General features: G+C 39.8%; 3 protein-coding genes across 13 annotated transcripts in view; 2 read left to right on the plus strand and 1 right to left on the minus strand.

Moving 5' to 3' along the window:
- c8h14orf28 (chromosome 8 C14orf28 homolog) overlaps positions 1–1382 on the plus strand; it is a 63279-nt gene extending 61897 nt beyond the window's left edge. The window contains exon 7 of the transcript XR_007262575.1: positions 971–1382. The gene's annotated coding sequence lies outside the window, so the exon portion shown is untranslated. The remainder of the gene's footprint in view (positions 1–970) is intronic.
- LOC109939134 (kelch-like protein 28) overlaps positions 1–10043 on the minus strand; it is a 192455-nt gene extending 182412 nt beyond the window's left edge. For 2 of the 5 annotated variants that reach the window (XM_048599692.1, XM_048599691.1), the window contains exons 1-3: positions 9593–9674; positions 8870–8988; positions 3115–4013 (exon numbers count right to left, since the gene is read on the minus strand). In XM_048599692.1, coding sequence (XP_048455649.1) covers positions 3115–4013; positions 8870–8872 — 902 coding nt within the window. In that variant the 5' untranslated portion in view covers positions 8873–8988; positions 9593–9674. Of the gene's footprint in view, positions 1–3114; positions 4014–8869; positions 8989–9417; positions 9438–9592; positions 9698–10002 lie in introns of those variants that run through there. The other 3 variants (XM_048599690.1, XM_020537433.2, XM_020537434.2) reach the window with 3 other exon arrangements.
- The window catches only part of LOC109939133 (TOG array regulator of axonemal microtubules protein 1), a 128545-nt gene continuing 114593 nt past the window's right edge, over positions 10012–23963 (plus strand). For all 7 annotated transcript variants that reach the window (XR_007262574.1, XM_048599685.1, XM_048599683.1 and 4 more), the window contains exon 1: positions 10012–12417. Coding sequence is in view for 6 of the 7 variants with exons in the window: in XM_048599685.1 (XP_048455642.1) it covers positions 10396–12417 (2022 nt within the window). In the remaining variant the exon portion in view is untranslated. The remainder of the gene's footprint in view (positions 12418–23963) is intronic.

Below are 23963 nucleotides of genomic sequence, written 5' to 3' on the forward strand. Positions count from 1 at the left end.
ATTGTTAGGGAGCAGAGCTCCATGTGTGGATTGTGGTGATGATATAAGATAGGAAGACGAAAGGCCTTGGAGAAATGGGACAACGAGGATGAGAATGAGAATTATAAACTTGAGGCATTACTAAGAGTAGAGCCTGAACATCAGATGAACAGAGCTTGCTGGAGTTATGATCCAAGGAGCGGAATTTTATAATGCAGCCAGTATTTAAAATGAGCTTAAGTTTCTCAAGGGTGGAAGGAATATTGGCGAAGAGACTATTCATGGAAAATCAAAATACCGTATTTTTGTATTTTCACCACAAAAGTGCTAGAGCAAAATCAGTACATCTGGCTGGCAGCATCACGAGGGAGAGAAAGACAGAGCGAGACAGAGAGCAGGCGAGAGAGACAGCAAGACCGAGAGATGTGTCAAATCTGATTACTTTTGGTCGGAACAGATAATTAGAAGAGATAACAATTGCGTGGATGTATGGTTCAGCAGTTAATGAGCCGAGACAGTGGTGGTTAGGCAATTAGACAACTTAGGAATGATGGTGAACCTATACAGAATAGCTCAAACATAAAATAAACTTAGAAATCCATAACAGTGAAGTAGTCAGAGACTCCTGCCACAAGCTTTTGCAAAGAGGTCTCAGGATAAACGGATGCCCTTCCAAGGTGCTGAGCACCATATTAATAGTGGGTGCAGCAGCTCCTTCACTGTAACCATCTATCCTTTACCTCAACTGCATCTCAATGCTTCGGCCCAGAATACAGCATGGACCAAAACAATAAAGCAGACAGTGCTGGAGCAACTTAGCAGCTATGATAGCATCTGTGGAGAGAGAAACAGAGTTAATGCTTCAAGTTTGATGACCCTTGCTCAGATTTGGACTCAATGTTAACTGTTTACTACTCCACAGATACTACTATATGTACTTCTACAGTACGTATACTTCTTTTATTTCTACAGCACTTGGTTCTCATTTCAGATCTCCAGCATCTGCAGTATTTTGCTTTAAACGGATCAAAAGAAGGCCAAAGAAATTGAAAAGTTGGAAGACTGCATCAACAGTCACAACTAAAACCTTATGTAACTGTGACAAAGGTAAACCTCTCACTGTCCTTCTCCATCTGTCTGCAGGTGATAGCACTGCTGACCCACAACATTCTCCTATAAATGTCTCTCCATTGTTGTCCAGTTGTGTAGTGGGATTATTTGCAATGGCTGTTCTTCCTGGTCCTATATTTTCCTTCAAGAATAAAGCCTTTAGAGCACCCGTTAAAACCTACTGCTTTGATCAAGCTTTTGAACATCAGTCCTGAAATCTCCTAATGTATTTTAGCGATGTACTTTTAGTGATGTGTTTTGTAGCACTGCTGTTAAATATACAAGCTGTTGAAGATCGGGACTTGAAATTTCCAATAAATAATTAAGCCTAGTCTAATAGGATGTTGCTTTTCCAGAATCGTTTTAAAGTTATGGTTAAACAAGCAATCTTTTTGCAGAAGACATTACTAGATTTTGAAAATAGTCCTAAAATAAGTTAAATTAACAGCAGTTGAAGATTTTTAAAGTTACATTCAGTACACTTTGAACCTTTTGATGTGTCCCCTTGCAAAAGATACAATCGGACTAAAGATGGATTTGCTAAAAAAGATTGCTTAATAAAAGAAACCTGTCTTTATTGATCTAATAAATCAAGTACTTAAGAAATTCTAACAAGTGTAATGTCTACTTGGCAGAATAGGTACTGAACAATTGCATTTAAAACAAGTGAGTCAGTAGATGGTAGATTACAACATTCTAGCTATCAGATTTACGCATTTACCAACATAAATTACAGCTCTATGTTTATGCAAGATTTGATAAAAATGACTGCCCCAGTGTTAATTTCAATACTTGCTGCTGGCAACAGCACATTTTGTTTACATGTCAGATACTATATTAGTTGTTTATGAACCTTGAGCTATTTCTCAGCCTTATGAAAAAGTAATTCACTTCCATGATTATACCTTCCATTCATAACATTTTGTCTTTCCAAATAGAAAACAAAAGTAGTTTTATTCAAAAAGAAGAACAATTCTGTTTCAGTGACCAGATACATTTAAATAGAAGCACCTTATAGACATTCAGCTGACCAGAAAATTTAAGTATCCTAATTGTAGTAATGGGTGCAAGTGCAGCATCAATGCAAGACAGCTTTCCGTTTGCATCAATACTATCAAACACTGTAAAAACGCCACAGAGTCAGAGTCAAACATCATTCTGAAGCAAAATAACAATGAGAATCTTCAAAGACTATACTTCATGAAGCATAGGAGCACTTCACAGTACAGAGGAAAGTGTTTTGCCAATCATGTTTGAAAAAGCTACTCAGTTAGTCTGACTGCCATTTATTAATCTTGGAGCCCTGAATTTAGGACTTTTTAAACTGTCCTAATTTAATATAAAAATGTGTAACAATCAGGGATTCTCAACTCCACTCTAAACATTTGTATTTCTTAGTATTTTTGAAAAATAGTAAATGAAATGATCAACCTTTCCAGGCCAATATAATGAACTGGGCTGTCTGGTCATCTTTTTATATCATAGACACGTCATACTTGTGCTTAACACAGGAAAATTGAAATAAGTCTATAGTAGATACAGGGAGCTTCCAAATATAGCACAAAATAATACATTAGAGTCAAATCATTTAAAAACAATGAAGGAAGGAATGGCAAATGCATTTTACTGCTTACATCATGTAACCATTCTTATACAGCAGCTTTTTTTAAAAAAAAGATCACTCATGGGACATGGATGTCACTGGCTGGTCACCATTTATTGCTCATCCCTAGTTGCTCTTGAGAAGGTTGCGGTGAGCTGCCTTATTTAACCTCTGCAGTCCACGTCCAAGCATACAATTGTGTAATAATAAAATAAAATCTACTGCATTCAACCAATGACTTAGTAGATGGAAACACTACATAAAGTGGAATGTTTTTATTACATTGAATACTCAATTATAAATGAAATTATAAATGCACATCCATCAAAACAATATATACAAATAAAATGAGGAATGTTTTCTACATGCAGTAGAAATATAAGACAGGCAGTGTTCATTTCTACCTTACTTGAGCATCTTACCTGTCTAATGTAGCAAACAGTCCAGTTTTTCCACCAACAGCACACAGTACTTTGGGAGCACAACGTGGCCGTGTTGATAACTCAGTATGATGAGAAAATCTGTGCTCTGGCATAAAATGATACTTAAGTGCTTCATTTAGAAGGTGCTTGCAGGTATGCTCATCACGAATTAACTGGTTTGCTTCATATAATCTTGTTAAAAACTTCACACTTAGCAATGGCAATCGCACACAGTGCAATAGCTGTGCCAGATATTTTTGTCTTTCTTGTACATCATATTTAATCCACGCCTCCAAAGCATAAAAAACAGACTCTTCAGTCACAACATTCAGACAGTCATTTGAAATTATTTCATCTAGTTCAGTGTGATTCAGTTCAAAGAACTCCTCTGTCTGACATACCTCTTCAAAATTCTGACAAATGTACTTGTTGGCAGCAAGGTACAAGTCATGGCAACCATAAGTTTCAGCAAATCGGGAAATGCCAATGCAATTACCAGGATCAAGCTGGCTTTCAAGGAATGTACAACATTCCTTCAATACTAGCTTAATTTGAAGTAAATTTGCAGCTGGTAGTAAAGATTCCACTGTATCTTGTGAAATGAATATGGTTCCTGTATATGCATATTCTACAATGGCCTGCAAAGCAGTTTCATCAATACACTGGAACTCAACCTCAGAATTTTCATTTTCTGAAAGATTCCCAGTAAACATGGCTTTGAAGTATGGACTGATGCTTGCCAGCACCACCTTATGGGCATGGATCTTGACATCACCAACCCTGAGGATGATGTCACAGAGTTCACGATGCTGCCGAAGAAGATTCAATCCTTGCAGTAACTGCTCAGAATGTGGATGAGTCAGATTAGCAAGCATGTAGGATTGAGGAGACGGGTCCATCTGAAGAAAGAGAATAAAAGATAAATTGTCAGTACAAAATATCCATTGTAACTGAAAAAAAAAGTTTACCATAAACAAACTCAAGAAAATAAATTTCAATTTTTTTCTTTAAATAAAAAAATGCTTTAAAAAGTCTACAACATTTCTCAAAAGAAAAGAAAATAAACTTCTGAACCAATTATAATCCAAGATACAACAGTAGTTACTAAATGTCTTGCTGTGAGTAACAATCATAATTTAAAACCATGAAATATTAATTCCAGATGCAGTTACTAAGGGCTTACCATATGATAAACAGTTCCTTACCAATGGACAAGTCACAAAAAAATTTAGAATATTTTACAAAAAGTGCATTCGAATGACAGCACGGAAAGTACAAATACAGGAATAATATTTTCATATCTGATCTTTATCCTAGTTGAAGATGGACATTTGACACAGCATCCTCAATGATTCATTAATCACTAGCAACATTATACAATTCAGTAACTATTAAAATGTGAAAGAAGTCCACTTGATGGCACTTTGTCTATCACCTTGAATACTTTTCACGACTGTGCACTTGTGGTTGCAGCTGGGTGACATGGTGCGTGAAGTACCAAAGTTTAGCACACAAACAATGAAGAAAGTTTATAGAATGCCATTTCTTTTTGTGAGGTGAACTGTATACAAAAGTAGGGAGGTTATGCTTCAGTTCTGCAGACCACTGGGCAGACCACATATGGAGTACTTTGTACAGGTCTTTTTAGTGAAGAAAGGATATAAATGTATTGGAAGCAGTTTAGAGAAGATTTACTGAACTAATAGCTGGATTAGATAGGTTGACTTAGGATGAATGTTTGGACAATATAATCTTGTACCTTCTGGAGTTTAGAAGAGTAAGATGAGACTTGATCGACACATGCAAGATCCTAAATGTTTCCCATTGTGGGAGAAGTAGAACTGAGAGGGCTCTTGTGGTGCAGTGGTAGTGTTCCTACATTTGAGCCAGAAGGACCAGGTTCAAGTCCCACCTGCATCAAACAATGTCATAATACAACCGAACAAGTTAATTTAAAAATATAGAGAAGTAGAATTAAGGGTCATTAAGACTGTATCTCTGTCTTAAATGGCTACAGAGAAATTTATTCTCATAACAGAATTGAGTGTGTTTATAACTCACTTCATCAAAAGACAGTTGAAGAGGAGTTTTTGAATATTTTTAAGGTAATGGCAGATAGATTCTTGATAAACAAAGGGGTGAAAGGTTATCAGTGTAGGCAGGAATATGGAGTAATTAGATCAACCATGCTTTTACTGAATGACATAGCAGGCTCATATGCACTGCAAAATCTCAGCAAGCTTTCTTCAATGGCAACTTCTAAAATAATAAAATCTACCATCTAGAAGGTCAAAGGCAGCGTTAGAGGTGATGGTGATAGTAGCAATGTCACTGGACGAGTAGTAATTCAGAGGCCTAAGCCAATTATGTGGGAACAAGATTCAAATTACACATCAGCTGGTGGAATTTGGATTCAGTTATTAATTTGGAATTGAAAGCTCATCTCAGTTTCATGATTACTGTTACCATCATCGAATGTTGCAAATAACCCTCAGGAAATCTGCCAACCTTATCTGGTCTGGCCTATTTCTGACTCCAGGTCAACAGCAATGTGGTTAAATGTCCTCTGAAACGGCCTTGCATGCCACTAAGTTCAAGAGTAATTTGGATGAGCAATAAATGCCCACCCTACCAGCGATGTCCACATCCCATGAAAGAAGTTCACTTTCATGTCACACACCATCCTGACTTAGAAATGAATCATCCTATCTTCACTCTGAGTAAATCCCCGAAACTACCTAATAGCACTTTTGCTACACATACTGTAGCAGTTCAAGACAGCAACTTACCACCATTTTACCCAAGGGAATTATTGATTAGCATTAAATTCTGGCCTCACCTGTGGTAGCCATATCCCATGAATTAATGACAATAGGTACAAGCAATGCTTGCATCATTTTGAGAATTTTAGCTGGTGGGATTCATGAAATAATTGGCTAATTGTCCAATGAATGGCTTCCAATAAATCTCTAGCACTAGTCTGTTCAACTTGTTTTCCCTTACTTTAAATTCCAAAAAAAAGCTAATTATAGATCGACCGCGACTTAAAATCACTTTAAAGGAAACCAAGCAACACGTGGAAGATTAACTCAAGTAATACGTTCAACTTCAAATACTTCCTTCTACTTTATATTAATTGTATCCAAAATGATGAAGCTATAAAATTTAACCCGCAGGGAGTTCTTGCAACATAGTGGTGTGCCCCGAGTTCAAGTCCCACCTGCTCCATAGGCGTGTTATAACATCTCTGAACAAGTTGATCAGAAAATAAAAAAGAAAGCAACCTGAAAAAAAAAGGACTAAAACAGAGCTTTGTAAACTCTTTAATCTCAAGCAAATACACCACAAATCTCTGAAAATCTTTCCCAAGCAATGAGAAATATTCAACTTTAAATCTCAGACATTGACACACAATGGGAGGGGATATGTTCATGAACTTCATGAAATTTAAAATACATATATTTTAGAGAAAGGCTCAGATAAATCATTTCTTAAGTTTTTTTTTGGAATATGGATATTGCAGCATTTCTTACTTATCTCAATGTTTCCCCAGGGAGACAGGAAGTGGAGTGCTTTCTTAAATTACTGCAGTCCATTGGATAAGGTGAGGCTATTAGGTAGGAAGATCCAGTGACAATTAAGAAACAGCAAAATTTGGACAGCCTGTTCTCAGAAGAAAACTTGGGAGGTGTGGAAACACTTCAAAAAGTGTTCCTATAAATTAGCTGCATGTTCTTCTAGCATATGAAAGTTCTGGATTGAAAGATATTGATGAAGAAGCTTTTGACTTGCTGCAGTGCATCTGTAGATAGTATACACTACAGCCAAGCTACACTGGTGGTAGAGATTTACGTTTGTGACTGAGGATACTGAGCAAACATAGTGCTTTGTTCCAGGCGGTGCTGAACTTCTTCAGGCTTGATGCAGCTGCAAGGCCAATGGGTTACGTTCACTCCTGGAGTGTGAAACCAACAAAGGTAAATGGAATCAAGGATTCCATTACAAGTTTCTACCATTGTAGGTTTCAATCTAGTGTCTATTGTCGCTTGTACAGTAAAACTAGAATGTGATCTCATTCAAAGGACATAAGAACAGTTAGTATGGGAGATTGAAGTGTTTCTCTGGATGCTGCAGGTGTCATCTACATTTGACATGTATACACTTATGTAGAATTGAGTAAAGCATGAGTTGCTGTGAATGTCAAAATTTTTTTTGTTAAACGTGAATGATTAACTCTGACAGAATTCCAGCAGTCTGATTGTGCAATCATTGAGTTGGAAATAAGAAATACTAACAATACAGTTCAAAAGAAAGCTCTTGCAATATTCAATGCTTAACATCTCTCACTGTAATAAGCATAAAATAATGAGACAGGAATAAAATTGCACATATGGAATGACTGAATTTCTTTTTCATTAAAGTAACATTCATTAAATAATTGGTCAGTTTCTTTGTCAAAGAATTAGCTACACTTAATCTACTGCAATGCAACAGATCAATAGTAAAATAATGAACAGCAGATCCCCATCAAGCTCAACTTTCCCAAACATAAATCCAAAATGCACCGTATTAAATCTAGCCACGTAAAAGCAAAGACAGGTATATAAGCATCAAGAAAAGGCAGATAATTCTTCTTTTCTTTCCTGAATTGAGCCTACTCAGAGGCAATGTTCACTTTTTTCTTGTGTGAACTGCAAATTAATTCCATTTCCTTGCACACTTAAATTTCTTTTCCAATAAATAACCTTTCCAAAATCATATTTCACTTCAATACAGATACTTGATATCACAACAGTAGTGAGTAACCAAAGGTGTCAAACTTGGGCGACTTGACAACTGTTCTCAAAATTTGGTATTGTTCTTCATCTATTACAGCACAAAAACATAAGCGTTGGCTAATGGATTTCCACAAAGGAAGCATGAGGCACAACTTCCTGAATTGTCAGAAACAGTTCCACAGACAATATACACACCCAGCTTCCTTGCTTTTGTGTACATTTTAAAGGCAAACATGAAAGCAAAGACTTAGGTAATCCAGAGACCGAGGTAATGTTCTGGGGACCAGAGTTCAAATACTGCCACAGCAGATGGTAGAATTTGAATTTGATTAAGGTTCTAATAATGATCATGAATCCATTGCCAATTGTCAGGAAAAAAACATCTGGATCACTGATGTCCTTTAGAGAAGGAAACTGCCATCCTTACATGCTCTGGCCTACATGTCACTCCACACCCACACCAACTTGATTGACTCCTAGTTACCTGCTGCACAATTAGGAGTAGGCAATAAATGCTGGCCGAGTCAGCAACACTCTCATCCTGTGAATGAATAAAAAAAAACACAAGCACCCTCTTGAATGTCATCATAAAATGGCTCCCACTGCAATCTACAGCTCAACTTTGTGTTGTAGAACTCAAAATACTTTCCTATGCAGGTTCAAAATGGTAAAAAAAAAATGAACGTCATGCATATGGACTTCAACCTGCATTCTTTGTACTGGCGTTAGTTTTTAAATAAGAATAATCCTTTACAAATAAAACCAGGAACTGTAAAGAAAAATGACAAACTTTCAGTTATTGTTTTGCGTGGTATAGAGGTTTGGAAAGCATGAACCTATTACAGCCACTGTGGTACAATCCACATTTTGACATCTACCATTAGAATCCTTAAAAGTAAAATGCATGTGATTTTATTTTTAAATATGAAAAGCTCTTTGTGTTACAGTACTTTGTTTTTGTCATACAACAAACTTACCATTGTAATGAAAGTGAGCTGCAGTATTTAACATTCAAGATGAGCATTTGAATCATTCAGGTAAATACAATGGAGTTGTCATTGATGATCGTCCGTTTCCTCCAAAGCTGTTTGCCTTCCTAAAGATTATTGACTTCTGATTACAACATAATGCAAAGCAGATTCTGTTACTTGAAGCTTTTTTATGGCTGTCTTTTCACAATGGTTGCTCATTTGAAAATCTAGTGTGAAAAGTTTGAATGAACGCTCCAGATCCTGTTTAACAGCAGCTGCAAACTAGATTGTCGATACATTGGGCTTTAGGCTATGAATCCAAATTAAATCAATCCAATTAATGTATATATGTGCGTTAGATAAGACTTTTATGCTTTATCAAATGAAATATGGATAATATTTGAAAATTATTTTGAAAGATAAATATCCTTAAAAAAAGGTAAACAAAAAGTTCGTACTTTTTAATATGTATAATTCGCTTTGCGCCGTGGCTTCATTCGTACTTCTAAATATAAACTCAAACAATAAACAAGAGGCAACTCACGTATACACACCTAATTTCACAATCAAATGTTTTAACTATCAATAGTCAAACCTGTCACTTGAGTTATCCATAAGATTAAGGGTTTGGGCCTGTTACAGGAATAGCTCTAACACAGTAGTAACTGTACTTAATTTTAAACTAAATCAATATATGCATAATATAAAATAATATATAGACAAACTTACCTGATATAATTACGATAATAATCAACGAAGCAGAAGATGAGCTGAGAAATTTCCCAAAACCTATCAAACACAAATACAAAACAGGTGGGGGAGTGCGTAACTTCCGGTTATGATTACAATATCTTAGAATCAGCATCCAAACAATATCTGATTGGAAAACAATAAAAAAATCTTAAATATTTAAAATTACAACATCCTCACTGTTGTCCATGTTTATGATCTATTTCTTTATAATTATTGCCAAACATCGAACACCAACTAACTTTGGGATTTGTAGTTTACCCCGCCGCCGCATCCAGTTATCAACGGCATTATTTTAAACTACAATTCCCACCGTGCTTCAAGGCAGCTGAGCCGTCGAGCGAGGAAGCGTAATTAACATCCGGGTTGGAGGTTTGATCTGTCCTCACCATGGAAGCGTTCGGTCGCGAAGGGAGTTAGTTTTGCTCACGTGACTTGGCTTGCCTAGATACGGCCATTTTGTTGGGAGTTTTTTTCAAACCCTGGACTGTGAGAAGACAGACACAGCGCGAGCGGTCAGGCGGTATTACGCCTCGCTGCATTTGTGTGTGTGCGTGCGCGTTTGCGGGGTGGGACGGTTTGTTATGAGGGAAGCACAGTGAGGTGGTGCGGTGCTGCCAGTACCGGCGGCCAGAGGTGAACGCTGTGATTATTGTAAATAAAAGGGTAAATGTCATGTAGGCGATTGAATGACGTCAGAGAGGAAGGGATGAAGCCCTGGAGACGGCGGCGTTTACAGTCGCTCAAGGCGCTCGGCCGGCCGCCGCTTCCCGGCAGCTTTGATGGCAGGTTCGGTTGCCAAGTTGGTGCGGCCGGCGTTTGCTAAGCACGAACAGCGTCGCTTCTCGACTGGTGACCAGCCTGAAGTCTACGAGACGGGCGGCGGCGGCTTCTTCTCCTGCAGGAGCAGCGACACTCGGGATGCCGTGATGTCAGTCAGGGGGAACGGCAGCCCAGCAGCCGCGACGCCGTCCAACATGGAAGAAGATGTGATTCTCCAGCAGCTCCGCAGCCAGTCTTCGCTCAAGCGCAGCGAAGCACTTAGGGCCCTCCGTGCCAACGTCAGACAAAATGCAGGGAAGTTAATGTTTGGCAACAAGGAAGCTCTATTCTCAATTTTGAACGAAGTGCTCCTGGACGGCAGAAGGGAAGTCAAAGTCTCGTGTATTCAGCTCATATCTGAAATTATCCAAGGATCCGATTCAGATCTGGATTACTGTAGGACCACCGTGTTGCCCAAACTTATATGCAGTCTGCGGGACGACAACCCAACTGTGCGCAAAGAACTCGTGCAAACTTTGCATGTCTATTTAAAATGCTCTGTCATCTCGAAGGAAGTTTTTTGGGCTTTGATAGAACATGGGCTGGAAAATCACGATCCTGTTGTTAGGAAGGCAACGACTATAATTTTACCCATTTTGCTCACTAAGGAATTGAACAATGACAGTCTATTCGACGTGACCCTTTGTTTAGCTAAAAAGCTAAATGGCGACAGCATGGATGATGCGTTCTCGGCATTCGCAACCATGGGGTATATAAAACACCACATCGGAGAAGAAGAATTTAACTCGTACTTGAAACGTTTGCCACTGTCTCTTAGAAGAGAGTATAACAAACTAATGGAAATAAAGTTTGAGCCACAAGCTAAGCTAAATGGGGGTAACGTTCCTCGGGTGGAACAAAATAGAACCTTTAAGACAAATTCGGGATTTCTTAGCAGGTCCATCGGCAGTGTTGAAGATGTCTCCCAATTTTCTGGGCCAATTTCCAAGGATCATAACCTGGAATTTCGAATAATTCCCCAGGAATTATATGTCCGACTTCTAGACCGAGAAGATTACAAAAGTAGAGCGCATGCTGTTGAAGAACTGAAGAATGTTGTCGATTATTTTAATTTTATGACTGTGCCTACTACATCCGTTTTAGGTTTTATTGGCTTTTTATGCACTTTGCTTGATGATTCAAATTTTAAAGTTGTTCATGGTACATTGGAAATCATCAACTTGCTGATAGTTAAACTAAATCATAGTGTGGTAAATTATCTCAAACCTATTACATCTGCAACAATAAAAGTACTAGGTGACAATAAGGTTGTCACGAAACAGGAGTATATGAAAGTCTTTATGGGTTTGATGAAGCAAGTTGGTCCTCAAAAAGTGCTCGATATGCTGCTTGATAACATAAAGCACAAAAACTCTAGAGTAAGGGAAGAAATATTAAATATTATAATTGCTTCGCTTTTGACTTATCCAAGTGAAGACTTTAATTTGCCCAGTCTTTGTCATATTGTTGCACCAGCATTGACTGACTCTAAGAGAAAGATCCGCCATGCAGCTTTAGAGGCTTTTGCCATGTTAGCTTCATCCCTTGGTTCTAACAAAGCATTTTTGGTTAAGGCAGTGGATACAGTGGAGTTACAGGAAGATGGAGATGGTGTGATGGCTGCTGTGCAAGCCAGACTAGCAAGAAGGACCTTGCCAAAATTAACTCCACAAGGACTCGTGGAATATGCAATACCTATGCCTTCTTCTGCTCATGGTAGAGGGATGCAGATGCCATTAGGAGCAGATACTGAGTGGCTACTAGCTAGTGGAAGAACCCAGAGTGCACACAGTTATCATGGTGATAATGAAGCTCATCCTTTGTGCTATGGATCATCAAGCCCTAATACCGAAGAATATACCTCATTCAGAAGAGTATTAAGTGCTGGTCGAGGGAAGAACAAATTACCGTGGGAGCACGCAAGCTCAGTTACCAGGGGTTCTGGTCAAACTAGGTTTTCAAATACTGCTCCTGCAGAACAGGTAAGATTTGGAACATAAAATTCAATTAGCAGTAAAGGAGCTGCTGCTAATATGAGAGTTGAATTATGTAGTTTTGATTTTATGTTGCATTAATAATATCTCGACATTAATAAAGTGTTTTTGATCTCTCAAAGTAGTTCAAGTGGACTCAATTTATTAGTCTGAAATTTTGCAATGCTTGAAAAGTGATGATTTTGGGAGGGTATGATTGAAATCCTTAAGTCCTCCTGAATCATGGATATGCTGTGGTTGGCATCTGCGAACACTATTGTCAGAGGTTGGATGTAAGTAGTGTGCAGATGCGCTCTGGTTTGTCGTCATCTCATCATGGCAGAAATAAGTGGATGTAGGTTCTACTTTGAAATGACTGCTTGGTGCTGTAACCTGTTCCCTTACTGTGCTGATCAAGCACTGCAAGTTTGTACTCATTGGAGTTTAGAAGAATGAGAGGTGACCTTACTGAAACATACAAGATTCTTTGGGGGCATGACAGAGTAGATGTAGAAAGCTTGTTTTCTCCTTGTGGAGAAAGGACATATTTTCAGAGTAAAGGATCGCCCTTTTGAGACAGATGTGAAGTTTTTCTGAGGCTTGTGAATTTGTGGAATTCTTTACCATAGAGGGCTTTGAGGTGGGGTCATGAAGAATATTCGAGACTGATGTTATCAGACTTTTTAATAGAGTTAGGCAGGAAAGTGGAATTCTGACTTATTAGATCAGCCATGATCTAGTTGAGTGGTAGAACAGACTCAATGAGCTGAATCAGAGATAGTAAGAACTGCCGATGCTGGAGTCAGAGATAACAAGTTGTGGAGCTGGAGGAGCACAGCAGGCCAGGCAGCATCAGAGGAGCAGGAAGGTTGATATTTCAGGTCAGGACCCTTCTTCAGAGAAAAAAAAAGTTATCAATGAGCTGAATGTCCTGTTCTGCTCCTACATGTCACGGTTAATTACCTCATAATTTGGCCAATCCTAGACTTGAACTAATACAATTATAACTGATTTTAACTTGTCAATAGTTTTTGCTTATGGCAATCAATATATTTAACATAGTTGAAAATGTCTTGTAAGATTTGTAATGAAAACTTCCAGCTGCTAAACAGCTTCAGTACAGCAATTTTTAAATACCTTTTCAATTCCTGTGTGCAATCTTGGACAGGCCTCCTGGCCAATTTAGCTCAGCATCAGGTAATTGTCATCTTTTGAGCTTGCAAAGTTCTGCTTCTGCTTGTAGCTATACCCACTAGGAGATTTGCTGACATGATATATCGTGCTCATCTGCCCTGCTCCATCCTTGCACATCCACTGTAGCTCATCTGTAATCACTCTATCCATAATTCAGCCACACCCAGGTTGACCCTTCCTTCTTTCTGCTGCCCTCCAGTTTGTCTTCCAGAAGACATCTCTGTAGCTTTTCAGCTCTGATCAAGAGACCAAAATGTTGTTGTTTTCTTTTCAGTTGTCACTTTTTTCGTTCTTTATCGCTTGCAATTTCAAGTACCTCAGTTTTATTTTTCTATTCTAGCCAAGGCATCTAATGTAAAAACAAAAATTAGTGATAAAACCCAAACTTCTGTTTTACATTAATGATATATGGTGAAATGATTCTACCTTGTATATAACTTTATAAACAAAAGAAAGTAAATGTATTTGAGTAATTATTTATTTTTTAAAATTTGCATATACTTGTAGGGACTTATTGTTTCTCTCTCAAAAGATGCTTGTGACCCTTACGAAAAGCTCCTGGTCAAGTTTGTAAATAATTCAGAATAAACATAGTGAGTGTTTCCGTTGGGTATGAAGTAAAAGGGCATCTTCAAGAACGACCAGGTTCATAGAAAACCATTGTTTTTCCTGTTGATTTTAGCACTTGCAATTGGATGTTGGTGATGTCTCACCACTTTTTAAGAACAAGAGAAACTGCTAGTTATCAATCCACCTGGATTATAGGTTTTTGTAGATAAATAAAATGTTTATTTGTGCTGAATCATGTTTATATTTTCATAAGTTTTTGGATAGTTTTCTTACATCTGACAGATGTTATTTCATTGGTTCAAATCTAAATAAATCTGTCTTGATTGTCTGTCTTTACCCAGTTGTCTGAAGGACCCAGGTGATCTGGCTCAGTGCATTAGCAGTTGAACAATCTAGAATGGGACTCTGTTCCTCTGTGGCAGGTGGGGATTAATAGACTCGACTGTCAGATATCCATGTAAACACACTTGTTCAATGCCAAAATATGTCTTGACATGATCTATGGCTGAAAGACCTCCTGATGCCACACAGCGTCACAAGTTGGTGTCTACAAAAGGGGATTTGAGAAAATTGGGAGCATATAAATAGTCATACAGCATGGAAACAGACCCTTTGGTCCAAACAATCGATGCCGAACATGACCCCAAACTAAACTAGTTCTCCCTCCTAGAATCCCTACGGTGTGGAAGCAGGCCATTCAACCTGTCAAGTCCACACCGACCCTCCAAAGATCATCCCACCCAGACCCCCACTATCCCTGTTAGCTCGCATATTCCATGACCGACTCACTTAGCCTGCACATCGCTGGATAATATGGGCAATTTAGCATGGCCAATCCACCTTTACAGTGCATATCCTTGGACTGTGAGAGGAAACCCACAAAGACATGCAGAACGTGCAAACTCTGCACAGACATTTGCCTAAGACTGGAATTGAAGCTGGGTCCCTGGTGTGTGAGGCAGCAGTGCTAACTACTGAACCACCATGCCACCCCCTGCCTGCTCCTGGCCCATTTCCCTCCAAACCTTTCCTATTCCTGTAAATGGTTGCTGAAATACTTTAATTTCATACTGTTTACAATAATTCCTGTGTATAAACCCCAAATCTGTTGGATTTTATGTCTCTCTTCATGCACTTGCATGAATTTATGTATTTTCACGAGTTATTCCTGCATTGGGCTGACCTCGTCACAGTGTTTCCTTTTATTTTACTGTGCTGCTTTCAGAGCCAGCACGAGCGTAAACAGTGAGGCCTCCAAATCTTCAGCGGCAGAGAACTCCATTTGAAGGGATGGTTTTGTTCCATGGTTTCAGAAGCAAATCAACATCACAATAAAAGTAAATACTCCATAGAGAAGCTGGACTCTTGTGCCTGCTGCCATTTTGATCTATCTGTCTGAAACCGAAGGCTCAGCTCACTGTTTAGGCAAACAGTGAACTTTCACAATTCTGGATTTGGGAACCTTTTCTGACATTTGGAAAGTTGATAGCCAGAAACTCTTGCACTTGAACAAAAACAAAGTGGCTGGAAAAACTCAGCAGGTCTGGCAGCATCTGTGAAGGAGAAAACAGAGTTAACGTTTCGGGTCTGGTGACCCTTCCTCAGAACTGATGGTGGCTGGGAAAACGTCAGTTTATATGCAGAAAATAGGAAGGTACGTGGGGTAGGGAGTAGATGGGATAGAGCCCAAAGAGAGAGGAAGACAGTTGGACAGACAAAGGATTTGCTAACGATCAGGCTGGGGGGGTGAATAGTTGTTAATGGGGACTGTTGGTGACTAACAACACAGGGTGTGTAAAGGCAGGTGATGTGATAACAAGGTCTGGTGTGTGGGGTTGGGGGATGGGACATTGGGGAGAGTTTAGGCCCTAAAATTATTGAACTCAATATTGAGTCTGGATGGCTGTAGGGTTCCCAAGCGGAAAATGAGGTGTTGTTCCTCCAGCTTGCATTGGACTTCGCTGGAAGTCAGAGACAGAGATGTTTCCAGGGAGCAGGGCGGTGCATTAAAGTGGCAAGCAACAGGCAGTTCAGGGTCTCTCTTGAACTCTTTGTCTGTCCAACTGTCTTTCTCTATCTTTGAGCTCTATCCTATCGTTTACTCCCTACCTCACCCACCTTCCTATCTTCTGCGTATAAACTGATGTTTTCCCAGCCACCATCAGTTCTGAGGAAGGGTCACCGGACCCGAAACGTTAACTCTGTTTTCTCCTTCACAGATGCTGCCAGACCTGCTGAGTTTTTCCAGCAACTTTGTTTTTGTTCCTGATTTACAGTATCCGCAGTTCTTTCGGTTTTTACTCTTACACTTGAGCCTTCTGAACATCTGCATGTGGATAGAGACTGGCCGCCATAACTAGTATGATTTCAGAACATAGGAAGTAATATTGTAATAAATATGCAGATGTAAATTTTTAAATTGAGTAAATTTTAGTCAAATGCAAATTTTCTGTTGGTTGGTTTATAAAGCCACCATGACATTAAGTTGTGTAGAGTTCTACAGTCCTGTCTAAGCGTTTTACAAGCAACAAATCAAAAGCGACTGTGGTACAAAATAAGCTAAGCAAGGTAACTCTTGTTGAAAAATTCTACTGCACATCTACAAATAACAAGTTTTTGAAACACCTTCCTTCTGGGCCTCAAACACGTATGCTAATAACAGAGAGCTGTGTAATTTTGTCCTCCGATGTGCCCTGTCTCAAATAAAAGCACAGTACTGAAATAAAAGTGCTGGAGAAACTCATGAAATCTTAGCATTTGTGGAGAGAGAAATAGAGTTAATGTTTTATGTCCAATATGACACTTCATCAGAACCAATTCTCCCATAATTACCTTGATCAAACTATCTCACCCCCTGCTTTCTGAAAAGTCTCCATTCCGTTCTCCTAGTTTCTCCTATTTCCAGATCTAATCCGATGATGCTGCCTTCCACACTATGTTTGTTTCAAATGTATTCTTCTCTTGCGTTAACTGAGGATTCCTCTCACTGAGATTGAGGAGCCTGTAGCGGAGATATTCGTATCATCAATGTGTGAGGTACTGGAGACCAGAGAGTGGCTAATGTGCCTTTATTAAAGAAAGGCTATAAGGAGGAACTTGGGAACTATAGACCTGTGAGTCTGACATCAATGTGGGTATGTGATTGAAGAGGATTCTGAGAGGTAGGATTTACATGTATTTGACGAGGCAAGGACTGATTAGGATAGTCAGTATGGCTTTGTGCATGTGAAATCATGTCTCACTAACTTGATTGAGTTTTTTTTGAGGACGTAGCCAAAAAGATTATTGAGGGCAGAGCAGTAGACATTGTCCACATGGACTTTAGCGAATCCTTTGACAAGGTTCCACATGGTAGACTAATTAGTAGAGTTAGATCACATGGGATTCAGGGAGAGCTTGCCAATTAGATACAAAATTGGCTTGACGGTAGGAGACAGAGGGTGGTGATGGAGGTTTGTTTTCCGGACTGGAGGCCTGTGACCAGTGGTGTTACACAGGGATTGGTGTTGGTTCCACTTTTTTGTTTGTCATTTATATAAATGATTTGGAGGTGGTGTAGTCAACAGTTCAGAAGGTAAAAGATTGCAAGGAAATCTTGATCAATTGGGCATATTGGCTATGAAGTGGCAGGTGGAGTTTAATTTGGATAAATTTGAGATATTGCATTTTGGTAGAACAAGGGCAGAACGTATATCATTAATGATAGGGCCCTGGATAATGTTGTCGAGAGGAGAGATCTAAGGGTTCAGGTACATTGTCTACCTGTGACGCAAATTTCAAAGAACTGAGTGGTTAAGAAGGTGTTTGGCACGCTTGCCTTCATTGCTCAGACTATTGAGTATAGGAGTTCAGACATCTTGTTTAGGTTGTACAGGGTGTTGGTGAGGCCACTTTTAGAACATTGTGTACAGTTCTGGTTACCCTGTTTTATGAAGGATGGCTTTAAACTGGAGAGGTTTCAGAAAATATTTATCAGGATGCTGCTGGGACTGGAGGGTTTGAGTTATACGGATAGACTGGGACATTTTTTACTGGACTATAGAAGGTTGAGGGGTGACCTTAGAGGTTTATAAAATCACGAGGGGCATAGATAAGGTGAATAGCAAAGATCATTTCCCTAGGATAGTGGAGTTCAAAACTAGGCTTCATATTTTCAAGGTGAGAGGAGAAAGATTTAAAAGGGACTTGAGGGGCAACTTTACTTTCTCTGGTAGTTCATTCCATGTACGAACCCCCCTCCGTGTGAAGTGGATGCAGATACAGTTACAACATTTAAAAGATATTTGGATAGGTAAGTGAATAGGAAAGGTTTAGAGGGTATAGGGGCCAAACACAGGCAATTGGGACTAGTTTGATTTGGGAAACATGGTCAACATGGACTAGTTGGACTGAAGGGTCTGTTTCCTTACTGTATGACTCGATGACCGAGCTGATCCATTTTCTCTACTTCTGTCATCACCTTTGTCCCTCTAGCCCCCATTAACAACAGTGTTCCCCATGCTTTCACTTTCCACCCCTCCAGCCTTTGGATTCAAAGGATTATTTTCTGCTATTTTTCACACCTCCAAAAGGATGCTCCAATCGATTTTTGTTTTGTTTTTTCCCTTTCTCTCCTTGTCAGTGTTCTGCAAGGACTATTCCCCCCATGAAACCCTGGTCCATTCCTCTGTCACTGCCAATACCTATCAACACTTCCATTGGCATCTTAATGGAAAAAAAAGCACAAAAGAACTGCGGATGCTGGAAATCAGAAACAAAGACAGAAATTGACAGAAATGCACAGCAAGTCTGGCAGCATCTGTGGAGAGAAATCAGAGTTAATGTTTCTGTGACACTTCTTCTAACTTCAAACATGGTAAGATTCTATGCCATCACAAAAGATGTAACACTTGCCATTTTCAAGGTCTCCAAAAATACCTTGTACAAATGAACAAGGAACAAGAGTACACCGATCTATTTGAGCCCGGTTCATCATTCAATAAAATCATCGCTGATCTGAGTTTAACCTCAATTTTACATTCCTGCAGAACCCTGATAAAATTTAATCACTGTATTCAAGAATCTACCTATCTCTTAAAAATGTTTAAAGATTCTGCATCCACTAACATTTGAAGAAGAAAACCCTATGAGAGAAAAGAAAACTCTGACTTAAATAGATGCCCCATCATTTTTAAACTGTGACCCCTAGTTCTAGATTCTTCCGCAAGAGGAAACCTTTTTGCATCCACTCAATTGTCCTTTCTGGATATTTCATCTAAGTCACCTTTGGCTGTTCTTAACTTCAGAGGATACAGGCCTAGCCAGTCTAGCCTTTCCTCATATTACAATGTGCCTATTTTAGGTTTTAGTGTAGTAAACCTTATGTGAACTGCTTCCAATGCATTAACATCCTTTGGTAAGTAAGGTGACCAATACTGTAAACAGTATCCAGATGTGATCTCATCAATGCCCTGTATAACCTCCCTACTTTTGCATTCAATTGCTTTCCTGATTACTTGCACTACCTGCTTGCTAACCTTCTGCTATTCATTGTACCTTTTTCAGTCTACTGTACTGCGTTTGCTGCTTACAATGTGGTTTGCTGTACATTGGTGAGAGCAAACAACAGACTGGGTGATTGTTACAGACAGAGGTGTTCCACAAAGCAATGACCCCAATCTTCCAGTTATTTGCCATTTCAATACATCACCTGGCACTCATGAATCACATTTCTGGGCCTACTGCAAGGTTTTGACTCTGGAAAATCTGTTTCATGGCCAATAAGCATGGCTGGGTAAAGAACCCAAAGCATAAGTGATATTCTGTCACAATTTCAACTGTGGTACAACCCTCCTGTTTCATTAGTGCAGATCACTGTGTGGTGAATATAGATTTTGGTTCTCTCTTTATGTCATTGGAGTCAATCTGGTGCACCACTCAATACGGGTTTTCGACTGTTTATGCACGCGCTGGGAGTCAGATACGAGATGGTTTTCCCTGAGACCTTTATACCCATTCCCACCCATGCATGCCGGTTGTTATAGAGCTGTACAGCATGAAAACAGACCCTTTGGCGCAAGTCATTCATGCTGATCAGGTATTCTAAATAAATCTAGTTCCATTTGCCAGCATTTGGCCCATATCCCTCTAAACCCTTCCTATTCATATACACATACAGATGCCTTTTAACTGTTGTAATTGTACCAGCCTCCACCACTTCCTGTGGAAACTCATTCCATACATGCACTACCCTCTGTGTGAAAAAGTTGCCCCTCTCACCTTAAACCTATGCCCTCTAGCTTTGGACTCCCTGACCTCAGGGGAAAAAGACCTTGCCTATTTATCCCATCTGTACCGTTCGTGATTTTCTAAACCTATATAAGGTCGCCTCTCGGCCGCTGACACTCCAGGGAAAATAGCCCCAGCCTATTCGGCCTCTCCCTATAGCTGAAACCCTCCCCCTGGCAATATCCTTGTAAATCTTTTCTGAACCCTCTCAAGTTTCACAACATCCTTCCTATAGCAGGGTGACCAGAATTGCACGCAGTATTCCAAAAGTGGTGTGAAGTTTCCAAATATCCTGTACAGCCATAACACGACCTCCCAACCTGTGCACTCAATGCACTGACCAATAAGGGCAAGCATATCAAACACCTTCTTTACTATCCTGTCTACCTGTGACTCCACTTTCAAGGAACTAATAACCTGCACTCCAAGGTCTCTTTGTTCTGGGGTACACCTGATCAAGTTGTGGGGATTTATTCACCTTTATGCCTTTTAAGCAGTCCAGCACCACCTCCTGTGTAAAATGGACATTTTTCAAGTTGTTGCCAATTTTTTTCCCCCATGTTCTTTATCTTCCATATCCTTTTCCACAGTAAATGGTGAAGCAAAATACTCATTTAGTATATCCCCCAGCTCCTGCGGTTCCACACCTAGGCAACTTTACCGATCTTTAAGGGGCCCTATTCTCTCCCTAGTTACCCTTTTGTCCTTAATGTATTTCTACAATCCTTTGGATTTTCCTTAACCTCTGTGCCAAAGCACTCCCATGTCCCCTTTTTTGCCATCCTGATTTCCCTCTTAAGTACACTCCTACTGCCCTTGTAGACTTGTAGGGTCACATTCGATCTCTGCTGTCTATACCTGATATATCCTTCCTTGGTTTTCCGGACCAAAACCTCAATTTCTCTCGTCATCCAGCATTCTGTACATCTACCGGCCTTGCCCTTCACCCTAACAGGAACATACTGTATCTGGACTCTCGTATTCTTCAAAGGCTTCCCATTTTCCAGCCGTCCCTTTACCTGCAAACATCCGCCCCCTAATCAACTTTTGAAAGTTTTTGCCTAATATCATCAAAATTGGCCTTCCCCCAATTTAGAACTTTAACTCTTAGATCCAGTCTATCTTTTTCCATCACTACTTTAAAACGAATACAATTATGGTCACTGGTCCCACTGACATCTCAGTCACCTGCCCTGCCTTATCTCCCAAGAGTAGGTCGAGTTTTGCACCTTCTGTAGTAGGTACATCCACATACTGAATCAGAAAGTTTTCTTGTACACATTTAACAATCTATCCAAGCCCTTAACACTATGGCAGCCCAGTCCTACCATAACCACCCTATTACTCTTACAGATAACTGAGGTCTCCTTACAAATTTGTTTCTCAATTTTTTTATTCATTCATGGGATGAGGGCCTTGCTGGCTAGGCAGCATTTATTGCCCAGAGGGCAGTTAGAGTCAACTACATTGCTGTGGTTCCAGAGTCACATGTCAGCCAGACCAGGTAAGGATGGCAGTTTCCTTCCCTGAAGGACATTAGTGAATCAGATGGGTTTTTCCAACAATCGACAATGGATTCATGGTCAACATTAGACTCTTAATTCGAGATATTTATTGAATTCAAATTCCACCATCTGCCATGGTAGGATTCAAACCTGGCTCCCCAGAGCATTATCTGGGTCTCTGGATTAACAGTCCAGTGATAATACCACCAGGCCAATGCCTCCCCCTATTTCCCACTGACTACTGGGGTGGTCTATAGTACAATCCTAATAAGGTGATCATCCCTTTCTTATTTCTCAGTTCCACCCAAATAACTTCCCTGAATATATCCTTGGGAATATCCTCCCTAATTACAGTGGTAACATTATCCCTTTCTGTCCTTCCTATAGCATCTATATCCTGGAACATTATGCTGCCAGTCCTGTCCATCTCTGAGCCATGTCTCCATAATTGCTGTGATATCCCAGTCCAATGTTCCTATACAATGCCCTGAGTTCATCTGCCTTACCTGTTCGGCCTGTTACATTGAAATAAATACAGTTTAATTTATCAGTCTGACTTCGTTCTCTGCTTTGTTTCTGCCTGCCCTGATTGTTTGACTTATTCCTTTTCCCAGCTGTACCAATCCCAGACTTATCTCTTTCCTCACTATCTCTCTGGGTCCCACACCACCACCCCCCCCCCCCCCCCCCCCCACCTTTACTAGTTTAAATCCTCCTGAGCAGCTCCAGCAAATCTCCCTGCCACAATATTAGTCCCCTTACAATTCCAATCCCAATCCCAATACCAGTCCCCTTCCCCTTCTGTCCTTATACAAGTCACTTCCACCCTGGAAGGGATACCAATGATCCAAATATGTGAATCCACAGCCAGACATTCATCTGTTATATCCTCCTATTCCTACCCTCACTAGCTCGTGGCACCAGGAGTAATCCAGATTCTACTGCCCTCCAGGACCTCCTTTTTAAATTCCTGCCAAACTTCCTGTATTCTCTCCTCAGAATCTCATCCTTTTCTCTTCCTGTGTCGTTAGTTTCAATGTGCACAATGAACTCCTGCTGGTTCCTCTCCCCTTTGAGAATATTCAGCACCCTGTCCGAAATATCCTTGATCCTGGCACCAGGGTGGCAACACACCATTCTGATGTCTCGCTGTTGGCCACAGAAACGTCCACCTGTGCCTCTGACTAGAAAGTCCCCTATCATAATTGATCGCTTGGAATCTGACGTACTTCTTGTTACATTGGAGCCAGTCTTGGTACCAGAAACCTGGTCGCTCAGTGCTGCAATCCCTTGAGAAGTCATCACTCCGTACTTTTTCCAAAACAGTATACTTGTTTGAGATGAGGATAGCCACAAGAGACTCCTGCACTACCTGCCTCCCTCTCCTACCTTTCCTGAAAGTAACCCAGCTACCTTACTGAATCTTCAGTTTATCTCCCTTCCTGGAACTGCCACCCATCACATCCCCATAGCTCCTGAAAATTCTTTATTGCCTCTAACTGCTGTTCCACCCAATCTATACGATCCGATAAGTTTTGCAACCAAACACACTTTCTGCAGACATAACCATCAGTAACACGGAAACTCTTCCTTAATCTGCCACATCCAACAGAAAGAGCACATCACTCTACTAAAGATCATCTTTGCACTTTAACAATCTACAGACCTAGAAAATAGCACAGTCTTACTGCTCTATAAGACACTGGTCCAGGCTAATTTAATACCTATATTGTGTATTTTTGAAGTTTAATCAAGGGACAGATCTCAATAAAACATATAATTAAAAAGGAACCATTCTACTCACTATTGTAGATATACAAAAAAAAGTAAGGTTACACTTTAAAAGCCACTTAGCTGCTTCCCTACTGTGAGCTCTCCCACATAGATTTCTTCAAGGTCAGCTGTCAGTGGACAATTCTATTCACGTTTAAGCAACACTTGCAAAATACATAAAGTACGTTTACTATTGTAAACATGTTCACACTTGAATTACACTGGCCATTTATTTACTAGTTAACA

This window comes from Rhincodon typus, chromosome 8, assembly GCF_021869965.1.
Source record: "Rhincodon typus isolate 14 chromosome 8, sRhiTyp1.1, whole genome shotgun sequence".
NCBI classification, from domain to species: Eukaryota; Metazoa; Chordata; class Chondrichthyes; order Orectolobiformes; family Rhincodontidae; genus Rhincodon; species Rhincodon typus.